Source organism: Castor canadensis, chromosome 6 (assembly GCF_047511655.1).
Source record: "Castor canadensis chromosome 6, mCasCan1.hap1v2, whole genome shotgun sequence".
Lineage (NCBI taxonomy): Eukaryota > Metazoa > Chordata > Mammalia > Rodentia > Castoridae > Castor > Castor canadensis.
In genome coordinates this window covers 141,547,659-141,567,296 of record NC_133391.1, presented here as the reverse complement: position 1 = coordinate 141,567,296, position 19,638 = coordinate 141,547,659, and the positions used below count along the sequence as shown (strand labels likewise).

At 34.8% G+C, this 19,638-nt stretch overlaps 1 protein-coding gene across 4 annotated transcripts in view; it reads right to left on the bottom strand.

The window, feature by feature from the left end:
• Window positions 1-19,638, bottom strand: part of C6 (complement C6) — a 60,182-nt gene that overhangs the window by 27,343 nt on the left and 13,201 nt on the right. For all 4 annotated transcript variants that reach the window (XM_074077546.1, XM_074077547.1, XM_074077545.1 and 1 more), the window contains 3 exons: window positions 12,850-12,988; window positions 8,512-8,712; window positions 3,841-4,081 (listed from right to left, as the gene is read on the bottom strand). In XM_074077546.1, the coding sequence (XP_073933647.1) occupies window positions 3,841-4,081; window positions 8,512-8,712; window positions 12,850-12,988 (581 nt within the window). The remainder of the gene's footprint in view (window positions 1-3,840; window positions 4,082-8,511; window positions 8,713-12,849; window positions 12,989-19,638) is intronic.

Genomic DNA, 19,638 nt, shown 5'->3' with positions numbered 1-19,638 from the left:
CTCTAAACCCTTTTCATTTTAAGATCAGAGAAGCTGACTTCCTGACCTATGAACTCTTTAGTCTCCTCCTTGGCTATCCATTTTGCTTCTTCTCTGAAGTCAAGCCTGTATTTGATGCTATTTCCCTGCTGACTCTAGGGGAGTATGTTACTGCTTCATTCCCATCTCTTCAGGTATGGGAGCTGGGGTTGACATCTTTCTCATTTCTCAGCACTGCTTCCATTGGCTGGTCTCCACAGGCTCTGAGGTCAAGTAACAAGCCTGATGCTCTGAGGCTCAGCCCCGTCAGTTAGAAAGTTTTTAGTTCTTGTTGCTCTTGTTTTTTATCAAACTCTAAGTCATCGTTTGTTGAAGCTTTTGACATCTGAATCACTCCCACCTGTATGTCTATAGTCACCCTCAGTGACCTCAAAATCTATGTGAGCGAAGCACAATGCAGAGAAACAGATCTAGGACATTTGTAGGCTGATTTGGTACCACCTACCCAGGTAATTTGAGAGGAATCAGTGTTTCCTTTTTATTGATAGCACTTTAGGTCACCTGACTCACTGCCAGAGACATCAAAATTAAAGTCCAGGCCTTTTGATACTTACTTGAAAGCTGCCTCGCAAAAATACAAGCACACAAGAGATACAGCTGTTAATAAGTTCTTTTATTTTTTGGTGGCACTAGGGTGTAAACTTAGGGCTCATGCTTGCTAGGCAGGTGCTCTTGCCACTTTAGCCAATCTGCCAGCCTTATTTTCAGCCCTTAAGTACCATGAAGCAAAGTACTTTATCAAAATGAGCAGGAAATAGTATTTTCAGAGCTTGAGGTACAGATCAGGTGTGATGCTGAACCAGAAAACTGAAGGTTCAGGTGGCTGAGAGATGAGGCTGGAAGATGTACATTTGGTCTGCCTTCTTCAGGATTTTTTTTGACAGTTTGACACATTTGAAGAGATGTATTATTAGTTTGTTACTTGAGAATAAAAAAAGATTGGTTTGAAACTCTCATTTTTACCTTGCATCTTCATCTTGAGGAAAAAAGATGGCTATTTCAAACTGGCTTGAATAAAGATGGTTCATTTTTCTTCTGTTTCTGTAAGCAGGTCAAAGTTTTAGGCCATTCTAGGAATTTTATGTAGTTACTGAGAAGTACTCTTTTTCTTACTCTTTCTGAAGGGTTTTTATCATTTATAAGTGAAAATTAAATTTTATGTGATCAGTTACTTAACTATAACGCAGTGAATTAACTAAAGTTTAACTTAATTTCTATTTTTGAGGGTTACATGTAAATCCTTAAAGAGCTGAAAGATGATTAAAATATTAGGGCTACATCAATGAATTTCTGTACAAACCTTTTCTTCTCTGTGTTATGCCCTGATGATTGCTGCCTGACCTCTACCTATATTAACTGAGGACCTGTGGTACCCGGCTTCGCACACCTGAGCACCCCTCTGCTGTGCACCAGATCAGTAGTTCAGTAACATCTTTAGCTTCACTCACTGAGTAAGTCGATAGTGTTAGTTGAAATACCATACTGGTAAATAGCGGGGTGAATAATTTTCACATCAAATCCAAAGCAAAAGATGACTTACTAACAAAAGGAGTTTAAAATTTCTGTCTTGTATGTTATGCTATTTCAATTGCTTAATGTTTTCCCTGTATTTCTGAAGTGCTTTTCACCTTGCACACTGAAGTAATACCAACTTTTATTCAAGGTTTTAATATGACCATGGGACACTGAACAATAGAGTAGGAGATGAAGGGTGTAAACAAAAAGCAATTTAATTTTATTCTTCTCAGGAGAAAAGAAATACCATGAAACATCCAAGTCATCTTTTTATTTAATGACAAGGGTATAATTCTTATTCAATATGGTATAACAAAAACTAAATCTATACTCTAGTTTTATTTTATGTCTAGGTAAAGGGAAAAGAAATAGAGAAAATAGAGGAGTCCAGAATATGTGTTCATTTCGACAAGGCAAGATTATCCATTGGAGAGTTCCATTTTATTGGGCTTTGTTTCTGTCTGGGTGTGTTTTGTTTTAACCACAATTAAAATCACAAATCAATCTTAATATTGTGACTCAGAGAAATACACACATATATATATTTACCGAAATAATACTCAGAATAAATGTAAGAATATTGAATATAATATCATTGAATATATACATATACATATTCTACACATATGCTGTTAATACTATATAATGTGAGCATATGTATAGTGAGTATGTATGTGTATCTAGTGTATATATGTGGATCTGTATATGTATTTATTTCCAGTTTCCTGTCACATCTCAAACTTTTTTCTTTCATTAGCTCTAGAAAGAGATAAGTAGTGGAGTGAATAATTTTTTACCTCAAATCCAGGGAAGAAGATGACTTCTTAACAAAAGGAGTTTAAAGAGAACAAGGTGGAAGGTGAGAATTCTTTAGTAGGAAAGTATAGCCTGTCACTCTTCATTTTGGTCACAGGGCTTCAGTTATTGAAATATTGTGTGGTTGATTAAAGTTTCATGCAGTTCTTTAAGCTGGTCACTAAGCATTGAGAGGCTTTGCTCTAAATGCATGACCAAATGGAAAACTATTGCCTGGCTGTAGCAGCAGTAACCAGAATATTTCATCTGAAGTGTGAAATGAAACCAAGTAAAGTGCCAGGGGTTTCCCCCAACCACTTTTGCTCTGCATTAACTGTGATGCTATACACAGTGGCAAAAGACATCAAATTCATTGTACAAGCATTGTCCAAGTGGAAAGGATAAATGGAATGAAACATAAGGCAGTATGGACAGCCTGTCACAGTAAAATTTCAGTAAAAATTCCAGGTTAAAAAATTAAGACCATCTTACTAAAAATTCTTTCTGAGAATAATTTATCCCATCCCCCCTCCCTTTTTAGGGAAGACTTTAAGATTTGGAAGGACTCAGAGCAGCCTTATCAAAACATTACTGTTTACCATAATGAGATATCAAGAAGGAGGTCTGTTATTGTGATTTAAAATGAATTTATTGTTTCTTTTGTGTAAAGGCTTAATGATAAATAATTTTTATTTATTTGAAGAAATTTATAAGCTTAATTTTGGTCACCATAAAGTTTCCTCATTTTGTTCTAAAGAGTTAAATGATAGGTTATCACAAGGACCTTGTGTCATTTCACACAAGAGACTGAAAACAAATTTATCCAAATGTGTTTAAACTATAATGATAATATTGGCAATTTCAGATAACACTTACGCAAGCAAAAAATATCTGTTCCATACCTTAAGACATAACACTGTAGTCATTCCTCAAATAAAAGTGCCTCCCACTTGGTTTCAAGTTTCACTAGTGGTGCAGTATTTAGCCAACACTGACTTAGTTCCTTGTCAGTCCCTAATTGCTCTTTCATCTTATGCCCTTGGCTTTTACTTAAAATCATTAAAGAAAATCATTGCTATTGAATTTGGTATAAATACTTGTACTATAAGTTATCTATTATAAAATGCTGCAAGCATCTTATCTTTTAGAATTTAGTTCCAGGGTAACCCATGTTTTTCTTTAGGTATTGCAAGCAGTTCTCTTTTTTAGGAGATCATTACTATAAAGCTTATGTTCTCAGGTGTCAGGAAATTCAGAGACAAATATAATGCCTAACCAGAGAGGTTAAGTGTGCTTATTTTTTCTGTCCTAATTTTCTACTGTTATTTTATTTACTCAAATGCATATGTTTTTCATTATTCTTCATCTCATCCTGGAAATAAAGCAGATCTAAATAAAGTCAAACAAGAATAATTAAAATGATAGAGTAAGACAAAATAGGTTTTGCATGCTATTATTCCAGTGAAAAAGTGAGGGCTAAAGAAAACATACCTGAGTTCTTTAGCTCCTCTCGGCTGAACTGGTAGAGAAGGTCAAACACGCCCCCCAGGGAGCCAGAGGTGAAGTAGTGAGTCCCAAAGTCATCAAATATCCGGCTGTACAAAGCAGAGTTGTATTCTAAAGGCAGATGGTTAAGTGCTTTCAAAAAGACATCAGAAAGCTGCAGATCTTTAGCTTTCATTGTGAAGTTTAAGACTTTTATCACTTTATGGACCCTAATAAAGCTCGAATCCTAAATGAAAGAGGCAAAATGAGTTAAAAAAGAGAGAATTAAAAGTAATGAAAACATGGGGAATCCAGTCTTTAAATGCCATTTATTAATCATTCAGTTCATTCTTACCATAGTATGAAAACAATTTTAACTCGCTATTGTATGTTCTCATATACTGAATTGTAATTTTCATTTTACATTCTAGAACCTTTTCTAGAGATGTTCAAAGTGCCAAACAGAAGAGATTATCTCAGTAATTTAAACTGTGTGTCTGAGACATATGTTTGCTATCAAATGAAAGATAAATGATGAGAAAAGTCAGTCTTTCTTAATTTCCAGTCCTGGCTGCATCCCACTGAGTTTTTATTTATAATGACTTGCTAATGTAAATAATTGGAAGAAAACATTACATAAAGTTTCAAGTGGAAGTTGTGCAACTGAGATTGAATTTGTAGGTTTCCCATTAACTGGAAAAAGCACTTAATTCTTTAGACTTCAGTTGTCCAATGACAAGATGAGGGATGCACACCAAGTGACATTTCTTACACTCAATGCCAAATGGTACAACTCTAAATTATTTTGGAATTAAGTTAAATAAGATTATGCGTATGTATATTCTCTCCTCTATGCACATACAGAAATATGAGATTTTTGTTTTTCTGCAAACCCATTTGTTTGTTTTAACCTTTTTTGTCATGTTAGGTTAATTTAGGATTAGATGGCTGATACTATGTTTGCAATCTTATTCCATTGAGGTTTTTGAGTGCTCCTATATATACTGAATTTTAAAATTATATATTTTATTTATCTGTCAATTTTAACAAATTGTAGCATTTGAATAATAGTAGCAAAGGGAGGATCATATTTCAGCAAAAGAAATGTATTGTAACTGTTAATTGTTAAACAGCTATCTTTCTGTTTGCTATAATTGTGGTATAAAATGACCACTTATGCAAACAAAACAAAAAATAGCAAGGATCAAAAAGGGTCATCATTCACACTCCTTCTTCCTCTTTAGTTATCTCTTTCCCTCCCTCTTTCCTTCCCTCTTGCCTTCAATTCATTTATTGCTCAGCTCTCTTAGATGCTGTGGATATAGAAGTGTTTGTGCATTTGTGGAACTTACACTTTAGTACGTGCTCATTAACTGTACTTTTAACTATAACACTTGAGTGCTGTCAGAAACATAGCTTTCAAGAGTTGGTGGTCTTTCTGCTTTTAGTAAGAAGTGTATGTTCTCCCTGAGTATCTGAAATGCCTATTCTGGGAGGTTCAATAGTTCTATTTTTCTTTAAAAGCTAAATCATGGAAAAATATAAGTAAAACTTTGGTAATTCCACTTAGCACAGGCATAGTATTCTACTTTCTAGCATGAGAGGGCTGGAACTGCTATTTTAGACTAAGAAATTATGGTATAGTAAGTTACTAAACCATACATTACCTATTTCAGCAGTTTATGAGATCTTGCTGTATTTTTAATCATATTTTTGTGTTTTAAATTTTGTAAAGGAAATTATAAAAGCATTGAAACTTACAGAGTTGATTGGTATTTTGCTTTCAGCAGACTGTCTGCCCAAAAAATGTCTAGTTAGATCTGAGGGACAGTGTGGTAAAAGTAGGACAAAACAAATAAAGTATTCAGTTCAACTGAAGGGCTCAGATTAATTTTCTAGTATGTGATACCTTATTTTCACTACTTGAAGACTAGGAAAGGCTGCTGTAATAGTTTCTATTTAGACTGAGATTTTTTCATACTGTTCAGTTCTAACTGAAGACAACAGTCCTGATATTGGGTTTAACCATATGAAGCTGACAATTTTGTATGGCAAAAATGGTTGAATATCAGCAGTTTCATATGTTCCAACCTGTTACTGTAAATAACTCTAAATGTTTCTACCTTAGGACAGACTACTAGGGATTAAAGAACATAGAAGGGTTTTATACATGTAGGTATTTGGTGAATGTTTGTTGAATTGTTAATAAATATACAAATTTTAATTTATTCATTTGTAGAATAGTGCTAGAATATCTGCTCTGTGGAGGTCTTAGGGTTCTTTTGAGAATAAATGAATGAAATGCTTCAGAGAACTATGTATAAAGGGCTATACAGTATTAGTGTTATTATTATTTGGTGGTACTGAGGTTTTTGAAACCAAGACCTTGTATTTGCCAGGCAGGTGCCTTAAGTCAACCGCATTCCTAGCCTTAATATTTTGCTTTATTGTTCAGTAGGGTCTTACATTTTTGCCTGGGACTGGCATCCAACTGCTAGCCTTACATCTGTGTCTCCCACATAGATGGAATTATAGGTGCATACCACCATGCCAAGATTGTTGGTTGAGATGTATTCTGACCAACTTTTTGTTCAAGCTGGTTTTGAACAACAATCCTCCCAATTTCTGCCTCTCAAGTAGCTGGGGTTACAAGGATGAGTCACCATACCTAGCCTTCATTTTTATATAAGTACATAAATAGATGAATAAATAAAAATCTGAGGGACAGTGTGGTAAAAGTAGGAAGAACCATATGAGGATACCCCAGTACCAGTCCCATTGACTCCAGTGTTGGTGCCTCTGTCTCCTCTCACCTGTGCCCTCTCAGCTTCCATGATTCTGAGCTCATTCTCCCCATTCACCTCTTGGAAAAGGACAACTGCTATTTAGAGTGGTAGTTGTAGCAAAGAACAGATGCTATTTAAAAAAAAAAAAAAACCTTTGTATCCAAGCTACTCAGGAGGTAAGGATCGGGAGGATTGCAGTTTGAGACCAGCCTGGGGAAAATGTTAGCAAGACCCCATCTTAAGAAACAAAGCCAGACTTTGTGGCACAAATCTGCAATGCCAGCTATGTAGGAGGCTTAGGTAAGAGGACCACTGTCCAGGGCTGGCCCTGGGGAAATGTAATGTCCCATGAAACGCTATTTAAAAATTAACTAAAGCTAAAAGGACTGAGGACTTGCTTACGTGGGCTAGTAAGTGTTAGGCCCTGAGTTGAAACTCAGTACCGCTAAAAAACTTCCCCAAAACACAACCCAAAAAACTCCAAAGAAAAACCTCTTTTGAAATGTCTGAAAACGCCTCATAATAATATGTATCCTAAGTCAATTAAGATTTGGAAGACATATTTAAGAAAATTACCATGTAAATGGGAGAAAAACAAATAGAATAATTAACAAAGATGTATCCTTACACATTGAAAGGGTTCAACAAGTTTCTGACAAGATAACTGGGGAAAAAAATACATAGACATAACCTAAATTTCAAGTGTAAAAAAACCATTGTAAATTTACCAACAGAGAAAAAATAAAAAAATCAGCTTTGTAACTGATTTTTCCTATGCAACAATGGGAACTAGAGGACAGTGGAACAACATCACTGACCACCAAAAGAGGAGGAAGGTGGTGCATCCCACTCTTCTGTATCTTTACTGCTCAGTGAAAAGGCAAGAATTCGAGATACGTGAGGAATTGTGTACTTTGGGAAAATTTTTCGATGTATCTTATCTGAGAAATGCACTAAACAATGACAACTGAGTGAGGACAGAGATGTCAAGAAAAAGAAAATGAGAAGAAAGGCAATGGTGATAAATACAAATGCATATATTAAATATAACACAAATATTAAATGTACACTATAAATGTAGAAATTATAGTATGTACAAAATCTTTCAATAGAGAAGATAAGAGTTAGAATAAAATACAAGCCAATGTTTAAAATATAAAAACAAATACATAATGATTTCTAGGAGTAGCTTGGAACACGAAGGCTTTTAACTGTTTCACTAGAACTATGGTGTTGGAGGCCTGTGAATAGGGAAGTAAATGTGTTCTCAAAAAACAAGCAGGACTGTCATGTGGGGAATAGTAAGCAAAACATCTTCTGGGTGAGTTGCAAATGTTATTTTATGTGATAAAAATACAGCTTTAATTATGTTCATGAGCTAGAGGAAAGCAAGCACACACAGAACTTAAAAGTATAGCAGAATATCCAAAATGTTCAATTGCAAGGGTGAAAAATGCAGCAAAACTAAGGGAATAAGAATATACACAGTGTGTTCAATCACAGGGAAGTAAGAAAAAAAGAAGATAGTATATGATCAATTATTTCAGTGACTATCTAAGTGTAAGTTTCTAAATTTCCTTATCAAAGTCCTTATACTGTAAGATTACATAAAAAGACAAATTTCTGTTATTGTGGTTTATAAGAAACATAACTCCAACAACAGAAAATTGAAAATAAAAATCCACAATGAAAAACAAAGTCAAATTCAGAAAGAAAGCACCATTACACATTTTGCTTCTATAATTTTTAAAGTAGAATTTAATAAAAAGAAAATAAATCTTATTAAATATGTGTTAGAAATTCTACCAATATATCAAAACTGCTGCTTGATTGCTTCATTGGTGTTAATCATCAAATAAAGAATAAAAAGTTTGGGAATCATTTTTATTACCTTTTGGTGGGAGGCTTGAATCGCTTGTTTGAAGGCTGAGTTACGTGTGACACTTTCAGCTTTCTTTGATGAATAAAAAATTGGCACATGAAAAGAGCTCTTCTCTGCACCCAACAAAGAGGATTGTTGATCTTCATTCTTTCCAAGATCAATTAAATCCCTGTAGAAATCTGTTTCCAAATCATCTTCTTCAGTTTTTACCTGGAAAAAAATTCATGTGAAATAAAACATAACTCTGGGATATACCAGAGCTATTTGTGAGTATCTAATGTAATTATCATTCATTCATTTATATTACTTGGCAAATATGCATTGAAGACTCATATTGTTGGAGAATAAGGAATAATGTTAGTCCCTAAACTCAGGAAGCTAATAGTTTAGTCAGGGAGAGAGATAACCACAAACAATCTGATATGGTAAGTGTTGTGCTGCCAACGAGATTCCACAGATAAATATAAGACCCAGAGGGACAGTATCAAGAGAGTCTCCCTTCAAGAAATGAGGTCTATGAAGGACAGTAATATAAAACAGGTCAATCTAAGGGTATTGCATTAAATGAAGGGGAAAAGAGGGTGAACATTGTTGATGTATTTTCAAGTATGAATATGGAGCACTGAAACTTGTTGAAATCACCATAAGAAGGAGAATAGAGCTGAAAGGAGAATAATGGAGGGGATGAATTAATTTGGGGTATATAATACATATATATATGGAAATGTCACACCAAAACCCCTTGCATAACTATCATAAATTAACAAAAATGTTCCTTTTTTTAATAAGTGAAGAACAGGAAGGTAAAACAGATCTTGTCTGTGGGGGTACCAGTAGAAGGGGGAGGTTATAATGTACCTCCTTCATGGAAGGTGAAGACAGTGGAAGTATTTTGCATTCATATATGAAAATAGAATAATGAAGACTCTTGAAAATTGTTCTAAGAAGGGGAGAGGACAGGGGATAAAGAAGAATGATGGAGGGGGTGGAATCTAATTAAGGTATCTAGTAAGTACATATGTAAATGTCACAACATATCTCCTGTACAACTATAATATGCTAATAAAAAAGTTTAAAAAAAATGAGGCCTACGCTGAAACTTAGAGTTGAGAAGCAATGAAGACTATTTTTCAGACTTCTGATTTTAATGCAGTGTATGATCTAAATTAAAGAAATTTTCAGAAAACTAATGCCTAGAAAAAAGAGGGGAGGAGATTCTGTCTGTTGCTGCTTTACCTCCACAGCCACCCCTGTTGTTTTACTAAGACCTTGGATTTCAACCCTCTCCTGGCCATGTCTCTGAGATGGAGGACAAACAATGAATGGGCTCTTCCTGGTGGATGATTAATAGTCTTCTTCGACTTCATCTGGGAAGGTGAAAAAACAGCTGGTGGGACTCACATGAGCAGGATGGACAAAAGTTAAAAGTGGGGTAGGGACCAGTAGTAAAAAATTAAGTTATACATGGAAATGGGGGCCAGGTCTTGGATATCCTGCTAAAATAGTTGGATTTAATTCTAAAGGCAAGATTTCGCATATAACAAGTTCTTAAGAAATGTTAAGTGAATGAAATAAATATTCATAGTGTCTATCACATCTGTGTTTTGCAAAGTTCATGTTGGAAAGATACTTAGGAGGTAAATCAACAGAAGTTCTTGATCCAATACATACAGGGAAGAGGAGGAGGAAGAGATGGGGTAGAAGATGATGAAATGCTGCTCTGTATAGAGAATGCAGAAATCTAAGACAATTTCTGAAAGGAGGAAGATGAGTTCTCCTAGTGGTGTGCAAAGAACAGCAGGTGGGTGCTGATTAACCACATTTCCCCAGGAAGAGATGTTAACCAGAAGTAGGGGAGTGTTATTCTTTATTTTGCGTATCACAGTGGCTACTCCAGCTGAGCCTACCCTGACTATCTGTGTATCTGAGGGACTGATAAACTCCTTCAGTCAAAATATACATGTTGACACTTTACGTTTAAGAAAGAAGATGAGTTTGTAGGAAGAGGCAGAAAAGAATTGAGAAACATAAGGAATGGAGGATCTGGTATATTGCAGATTCCTTTAGTGTAAGGGTGAGATACAGAATCTGAAGTTGTGAATTTCATAATGCATTTAAGGCATTTAGAGAGGATTGTGAACGATTGCAGGGCTACTGAGATGCCTTAAAACTTTAAAAAGATGCAGCAAGAGGCGGTGTCTGGATAGGTCAGCATATTGGAAAGACATTTGGTAACTGCACTCTGCAGTTGCTTGTGACAGCAAAAGCTGAGCAGCCAGTCAGCCAGTAGTGAAGTGATGGCACCAAGGGAAAGAGGGGGATTGCTGAGTAAGTGATATTACTCTGGGGACTGGTTCAGGTATCTGACAGTTACTAATCCCTGCATTCAGCAGTTGGGGAGTTTCTAAGGGGCATTATTCTAGTGTCATTGCTAATGTGGCCTCATTTGAAAGTCCTCACACAAAATGCAAAACATTGAGAATAAAGCACACACAAAAACACAGCAGGCACATTTATACTCAACATGTTGTTTGCAAGTATGGAGTAACAGCTAAGAATGTGATTGTTGACTTGATAGACTTCACATCCTTGCACAGGTCTCTTCATCTGACTCCCAGAAGATCCTCAACAGGACACAATTCAAATGCATTCTTATAATTGGAACCATAGTTGTGGTATCCAGGATTGTTCTTTTAAACCAACTCTCACCTTGTTTTCTTGCTTTAAGATTGTTTTATACTTTTTTAAGAGACCGGAGTCTGACCTGAGGGTCCCAGTTTCTATGATTTGGTCCCCATTGCATGCTACCAAAACCCCCAATGCAGTCTACCTCCTGACTGAGCCTTGTGTTATCAGTAATTAGATCTGTTTACACACTTAACTCAGTTCTCCTCTTGTTTGGGAGACATGGACCACTTGCATTTTCCTACTCCATTTAGCTAATGAAATGTGAGTTTAAGTGATATTGGTCAACTTTCAAAGTGAATAGAGTATATGTCACTCTCCTTTTTTTTTGTGTTTGGAAATTGATTATGGAAAGATGTGTCAAGAAGAGATCTCATAAGTCTCCGTGCTTCTGAAAGAGTATTTTGAGCAGAATTCATGCTAACTTCCACTGGATATGTCGAATGGATGACCTGTTTTAAGACCCTGACTTCTTGGAGTTGATATCATAGTATAACCTCATCTATTCTGATAGATAAAGTCCAGTTGCCTTTCCTTCCCTTTATTAGCTTCTGTAAATTTTATGTCCAAGCCAGCCCATTATTTCATCTGTCTAAATAAGCTCTAATGCTACTGAAGGGAAGTCAGACGCCTGCCAAATGCTTCTCCTCTATTATTTTCATTTCTCCTCCTCTATTGTTTTTAAGAATGCATAGCTTAGATTTATACAGGTACCTTCTCAAGGTATGAAGAAAGTAATATAGAGATCAGTAAAAAATAAGCCAGAGGTTGTGACTGTAGGGATGGTTATTTCCGTCATTAAAAGATATTATCATGATCTTCCTCATAAGTTCAATTAGCTTCTTAATGTTGGGCACCTTTCAGAGCTACACTGATGGTACAATGAGTCTATTTTGCCTTGAGTGAGGACTTTAAGGCTGTGTTTCCTACATAAGTTGCCAATAAGATGAATGTAAGCAATTTTCTACTTTTCTGGAGAGGTTGTTTTGGGAATCAAGTAAAACAATATATGGAAGTACTTTGAAACTAAAATATTACATAAAGTGTTATCTAACTCAAATTTCCCTCAGTCTCCTATGCTGCATTTAATTTGTTACTTGTAAAACTATATGAAATAGATTTTTGCTGAGATAATAAGCAGTATGACTTTCATTGGGAATTGCAATATTTTGAAAGTAAGTACATGGGTTGCTTGTTTAGGAGCAAGAAAAAAATCTTCCAGCAAAAACTATGTATAAATATTTAGGGATTACTTCTGTGCAAAGCCTATTCAATACTGAATATTTTAAGTCTGAGGCACTGAGGATGGATAATATGCTGTTCATTGCTACTTAGGAGAACAAACAAAAACAACCAAACTAATTAATAAATTAGGGAGGAAAGTTAGACCTGTATGTTTATGAAGAAAATTAGTTACCTTGTTTTTTTTTTAGTATGTAAATCAATGAAAATAACCCTGTCCTCCCTGGGTTATGGGAAGATTAAATGCAAGCACATAATAGGTGATTAAAATTGTTCATTATCTGTTACTTTGTGCCTTAATTATCATTAAATTGTTCATTATCTGTTACTTTGTTTCTTCATTATCATTAAATTTCTTCACTAGAAATTTAGCTTATCATCACTTGGTGCTGAAGCTACCACCATGACAGACTGTCATACCTCGAAGCTGACATTTTCGAGATTGGCTGGAACACGGTATGGATTACTTGCTCTACTGCTCTTGACAGTTTTACATATTCCTCCATTGAAAGAGTTATCAAGGACTTCTCCTCTGGGCTCTCCTGCCAGAAAATGAAACCTAGGAATAAAGCAATTTTCAAAAATTCAATAGATGTCGTGCAATCAAAATTTATCTTACCTATATGAAAGAAACTCCTTTTCGTAGACATTTTTGATTCATGACAAATGACTTGAAAAAAAGTCAAAGTTTTGGAAGCCAAAATTCTGCCCCATTAACTTGCTAAGTTTCTTCTAATCCACTCAATTTTTCTGATCTTTCAATATGAAATAAAATTTGGGTTTATAGTTTTTTTGTGATTTACAAAACCAGTGCTAACTGTGGAAGCAGATTGTGAAATATATTATTGTATAGTAAGTGCCACTCTAGGCTCATTCCCTTCACTATGACACACGAAGGTAATACTGATAGAAGCTTAGTTATGAAATAGTAATATGGATATTTTAATGGAATTGTAATAGTATAATTGTTTTTATTAATGTCTAATTTTAATATTTAAGGTATATTTTACTTAGAAATTGCTTATATACCATTTATTACAGACCACACAATAGTAAGCACTTCACAAGTATTACCTTGGAGTATTTTATAAATATTAACTTATTCAACACATACAATAACCATATTACATAGATATAATTTTATATCCCTTTACAAATGAGGAAACTGAGGCATATAGAGATTAATCACAAAAAACGGTTTTAAGAAGTTATTTTGTGACAGGTGAAAAAATCTCTAAGATGCAAATACTATTCTAGATTCTTAGATAATATAATATGTACTCAGTGAAAGAAAATTGCTTTTTGTCAAAAAGTTTGGTATCACTATATTATATAGATGATAAAAATTGTCTCAGTGTCAAACTAGAGCCTTTAAAAGTACAGTCAGTCTCCACATACATTTTATCTGACAGTCTTGTTTTCCATACCCATAACACACAGTTCTAGAGAACACTGTTGGGAGAGTCCATGTGGTGGAAGCAAGAGCATTCCATTCCGCTTCCCTCTAGATCCACAAATACACTCATCAGTTCTGATAGTGGACGAGTACCCAAAGGACTCCACACACCCTCAAGAAGACCATGTACCACCTATATGTTTGTTTCTCTTAACCTCTATACCACTATAACTCAAAAGACAAATGTACCTAAAAGGTTTTATCCTTTTATGATGCAGAGGTTGCATCATTAATTTCCATAACTATTACTGTGATTTGAGAGAAGACAAATTGACTGATTTGTTTGGGAGGACATCAAGAAATTGTTCACTATTTGAAACTTTTGTGATTTGCTATTAGGTGTTTGGATTTAAAGCAGAAAATTCAATCAGTTATTGAGGCACATATTCTAACCAACTGACATAACATGCTTCTATCAAAAAGAGCAAGGATAATTAAAAAGTTGTAAAATAATTTTAGAACATTAAAATATAAACACTTTCAAATTCTCTACCCATATAATTATACTAATGTAAACACATACACAGTTTTTCAGCTTCCGAAATTATTCCTCACTTGAAAAATGGAAATAATAAATGCTTACATGTTAGCTGTGGGAATTAATAATTGTTAGCATAGGCCTAGTCTGCCATATATGATGAAATAATGCATATTTGTCTTTCCTATTTGGAGAAATTGTACCTTAATTTCATTAAATGAGTTGCATATTAATTATGAGAGTGATTGCTTGTAGTATTCAAGATCAATAGAAAAAACCAACTGTATTTCAAATGCTAATCAAAACCACAATGACATAACATGTCACCTAAGTTAAAATGGTTATTATAAAAAAGACAAACAATGAGAAATGCTAGCAAAGATACAGGGAAAGAGGAAATTTCATCCACTCTTTGTGGGAATGTAAATTAGTACGGCCATTACAGGAAATATTATGGAGGTTCCTGAAAAAGCTAGAAGTATCATAACCTGACACAGAAATTCCACTCTTCAGTATAAATCCAAAGGATTTGAATCAATATATCAAAGAGTCATCTAAATTAACTTGCTCATTGCAGCACTATTCACAATAGCCATGATACAGAGTCACCTTAGGTGTCCATTGGCAGATGAATGGGTAAAGAAAATATACTACATACAAAAGGGCATATCTACACAATGAAATATTATTAAGTTACAAAAAAGAATGAAATCTGTCATTCACAGAAACTTTGAATGTTCTACAGAACAGTAGGATAACTAAGGTTAGCAACAATTAATTGACTATTTCAAAATAGCCAGTAGGAGAAGTTTGAGTGCTCCCAACACAAAGAAGTGATATATGCTTGAGATGATAGATATGTCAATTACCCTGACCTGATAACTACACACTGTATACTTGTGTTGAAATGCTACATGGTACCCCATAAACAGTCACAATCCTATGAGCCAATTAAAAATAGAGTAAATATTTATTGAACATTAAAAGTGTATTTATATATCCCAAAATAAAATTAAGAAAAAATCCCACTTGCAATAGCATCTAAAAGAAATAAAATCCTCAGAAATATATTTTTAAAAAGAATTCTAAAATTTACATACTTAAAAGTACAAAAACTGTTGAAAGATATTAAATAAAATCTCAACAAATAGAAAGCCATCCCATGATCATGAATTTGAAGAGTTTATAGTCTAGGATGACAGTAATTTCCAAATTGTTCTATAGAATCAAAACAATCCTGATCAAAATCACTATGATTTGAATATGAAGTGTCCCCCCAAATGGCTCCTGTTTTGAACGTTTGAGCCCACCTGGTGGTACTGTTTTAGGAAAAGTTTCTGAAAATATTAGGAGATCGTCCCTCAATGAAGGAAGAAGGCCACCGAGAGCATGCCTTTGTGGGTGTACATTTTTCAAGGGCCTTTCTCTCTCACTTTCTCTGCTTCCTGTCTAACATGAGGTGAATAGCCTTTGCCATATGCTCTTACCACCATGATGGTTTGTTTTATTACAGACTCAACCAACACATTCAAGGACTATGGTCTGAAACTTCTGAAAACTTGAGCCAAAATAAATTGTTCTTCCCTTAAGTTATTTCTGTCAGGTATTTTGTCACAGAGACAAAAAGTCTGACTAATACAAAATTCAATCTGCCCTTTTTATAAGCATGGGCAAGCTGATCCTAAAAGTCATCTGAAAGTACCGGAGTCCCAGAATAGCCAAAGCAATCTTGAGAAAGGGCAAAGTTGAAAGAATCACACTTCCTGACATAAAGCTTATTTTAAAACCAGAGTAATCAAAACAGTGTGGTACCTGCATAAACAGAAACTATAAATAAATAGGATAGAATTAAGAGGCCAGAAATAATCTTAAACATCTGTTGTCAACTGATTTTTGATAAGGGTGCCAAGGCAATTTGATGGGTGGAAACAGCCTTTTTTTTACAAATGGTTCTGGCACAATTGATAGTTTTATGTAAGTGAATGAAGTTGGAATCCTTTCTCACATGACAAAAAAAATTAGTTCAAAATGGATCACAGACCAAAATTTAAGAGCTAAAACTATAGAATTTTCAGAAGAAAACATCAGACAAAATCTTCTTTATCTTAGATTAGGCAAAGCCTTCTTAGATATGATACCAAAAGCATATGAAACAAAATAAAAAATAAATGTATTCAACTTTATCAAAATTAAAAATTTTTATACTTTGAATGATTCCATTAAAAAAGTGAAAAGACAACTCATATAATGGGAAAAATAGTTACAAATCAATCATACATCTGATGAGGAACTTATATCCAGAATATACAAAGAACTCTTAGAATTCAATGGTAAACAAATTACTCAATTAAAAGCAGGGGAGGGATCTGAATATTTGAATAGCTATATCTTCAAAGTAGATATGTAAAAGACTAACGAGCACGTGGAAAATGGTCATTATTAGTCATTCAAGAAATACAAATCAAAACTATAATAAGATATCATTTGACGCCTACTAGGATAGCTTTAATCAAGAAGACAAAAGTAAATGTTGGTCAAGAGGAGAAATTGACTTTCTTTTGCTTTGCTTTGCTTTTCTTTTCCCTCCCTCCCTCCCTCCCTCTCTCCCTCCCTCTCTCCCTCCCTCCCTCTCTATCTTTCTCCCTCCTTCTCTTTTTCTTTCTTTTCCTTTCATTCTTTCTCTCTCTTTCCTTCTCTCTCTCTCTTTCTCTCTCTTTCTTTCAACAGGGCTTTACTGTGTAACCTAGACTGCTCTGCAACTTACAATCTTCAGCTGCAGCCTCCTGGGTGCCAGGATTACAGGTGTGAATCATCACTCACAGCTACTTGTAAGCTTTAAAAGACTGAATTGTGTGGTTTGTGAATTATATCTCATTAAAGCTTGTTTTAAAAAGATTCATAGCATACTCAAACAGCTACATGCACAATTTGAGATTTGTTTCCATTCATTGGATTTTTTAAGGAGGAAATATGAGAACTACTCTGGGATGAACTTTTTATTTATGTTAACATGACAAAGACAAGTGTTTTGAGACTCATTCATTTGTATTTTATAAGTTAAGAGGAATGGATGAGGATAAAAATCTTATACTGTCTTATACTATGTACTTATGTTTATCACAAACAAGAAGGGTTCAAGAAAAATGGTTGGAATCTATGAAAGGTAGCAGCTGCTTGCAGAGCATTAAAGATGGGATTTTTATGTAGGTGGCTCCATCAGCCACACCTGCAGAATCTTTTGGGAAGTAAGACAACTATGCAGTAATTTTTAGCCCTAATTTTTCTTCTTTCCTCTGAGATGCTTAGATTGACTTAAGTGTTTTCATGTTTCAAATACATACTGACATTTAATACTTCAACTTTTTAAAGTTCTTTTATCTCATTTGCTTTATTTTGAATTTTTTTTTCTTTTTTCTTTTTTGCTTTCTGTGCTCTGCTACTAATTAAAAAGCATAAAATTAAAAGATATGTATACATATATATATGAATATGTGTGTATATTGCTGTGTACTTTGGCTAATCCTGATAAAAAACCAAACAGCATGCTTTTAATGTCTTATTATTGCTTCAGATATAGGAGCTGTTAACAACAGAGGAATTTTGGTATGCCTTATTAAAATTTTTTCTTGGAGAAATGCCATTTATAAAAAGGGAAAGCCACCTAGGAAGCCATATTTTAAGTGTAAAAATGTGTTGGGAGGCAGAATGGGGAGGGCAAAGATTCTAAGGCCAGCAGATTAAAAACAAATTATAGTTTGCAACTCTCAAAACAGTCCCTGGGGAGGCAAGGAGAAGATTGGATGTCCCTGAGCCAGCAGCTTTTGCTCATTTCTGAGAATCTTTGGGACAACAGCAGTGTTGGCAGAAGGCCACACAGTCCTCCTGCCAAAGTACACATAGCATGTGGTCTTCCCCTTTTGTAAATATAGAGTCTAGACAAACAGAACAAAAGGTAAGTTTATAATGTCACCCTTCATCAATCAGAACATTAAAAAAATGTAATTATCAGGGGGATTCTTGGCAGTTTTCTTCCAGGAAAAGGAAAAAAATAACATGCTCAAGTACTCTTGTTGAAGTCAGCAATAATTAGACACTTTTAGGACAGAACCTCAGATCAATTTATAGTCAAGCAACATGCAGATGTGGAAACTGAGGCCGAGGGGATGTTAACTTGGCTATGTTGCAGTGAGTTAATGCAGAACGAGGTCTGGAACCCATCTCCTCTTACTTTCTATTTCACAGGTGCCTTTAAGTTTCGTTCAGTGGCTTCTGGTTTTTATTCTAAAGCAAAGAGGTCATATTTGCAATTGTGGCTGTTTTTTGCCTTTCAGGCATCAAGATTTCATATTATGCAACTCTGGCAGCATAAATGAATACTTAAAATTTTAAAATTTTCAATATGAAGCAGTAGAAACTGATAGTAAACTCTCTGCCTCTGGCCAAAAAATTGAAGGGTGGCTCTTTATCATGGAAATGAAAAGTACAACAGACTATTTTTACTGATTTTCCTTTTGCTTCAAACTAAGCTTTCGTTTCTTGTTTCTTACTTCTCTTATGTTTATTAAACTATTCCAAGACGCTGGCCTAGCCTAGTGAATTGAAAACCTCTTACTAAGTTCCTAATGCCCTCTTGACTGAATATGTCTGAAATAGAAAGATTGAAATTTCTGAGCACCAGTCAAATAGAGGGCTGCATGGTCTCTTGAGGCTTCTTCCAGTTTTTTCCTATCTCTTAAGAGGATAGTGCATGGGATCAGCATGATGTGATGGAAGTAACCTAGATTTTGAAGTCCAGATATGAATCCCATTTTTACCATTACTACGTGGTAGACTTGGATAGCTTATTTAAATTTTCTGAGGTTCATTTTCTCAGGTAAGATGAGATAGTAATGTAAGTCTGACTTTCTGCTTTTAAACTAAGTGGACTTACTCACACATCATATGGGAAGGCATCCCTAACCTTTTCACTTTTCCCTTACTACCCTTACTTTTTCACATCAGTGTCTGTAATCATTGTCTATTTTCTATTTGCCTAACTTCTTTCTTTCTGATTTTCTCTCCCATTATTGACTCTGAGCTTCCTTCCTATACCACAAAACTGGTTATGCTTTTCTGGGGTTTGACTTTCAACACATCCATAGGCATACCTTTCTGATACTCTCTTTTTCAATTTGTTCCTGGCATGTCTGACTAGTTACTTACCCATTCAAAACCTAGCCCCAGGAACCCAGGCTGGCCCCTCCTAATGTGGTGTGCCTTGCTCTAATCTGCCCTG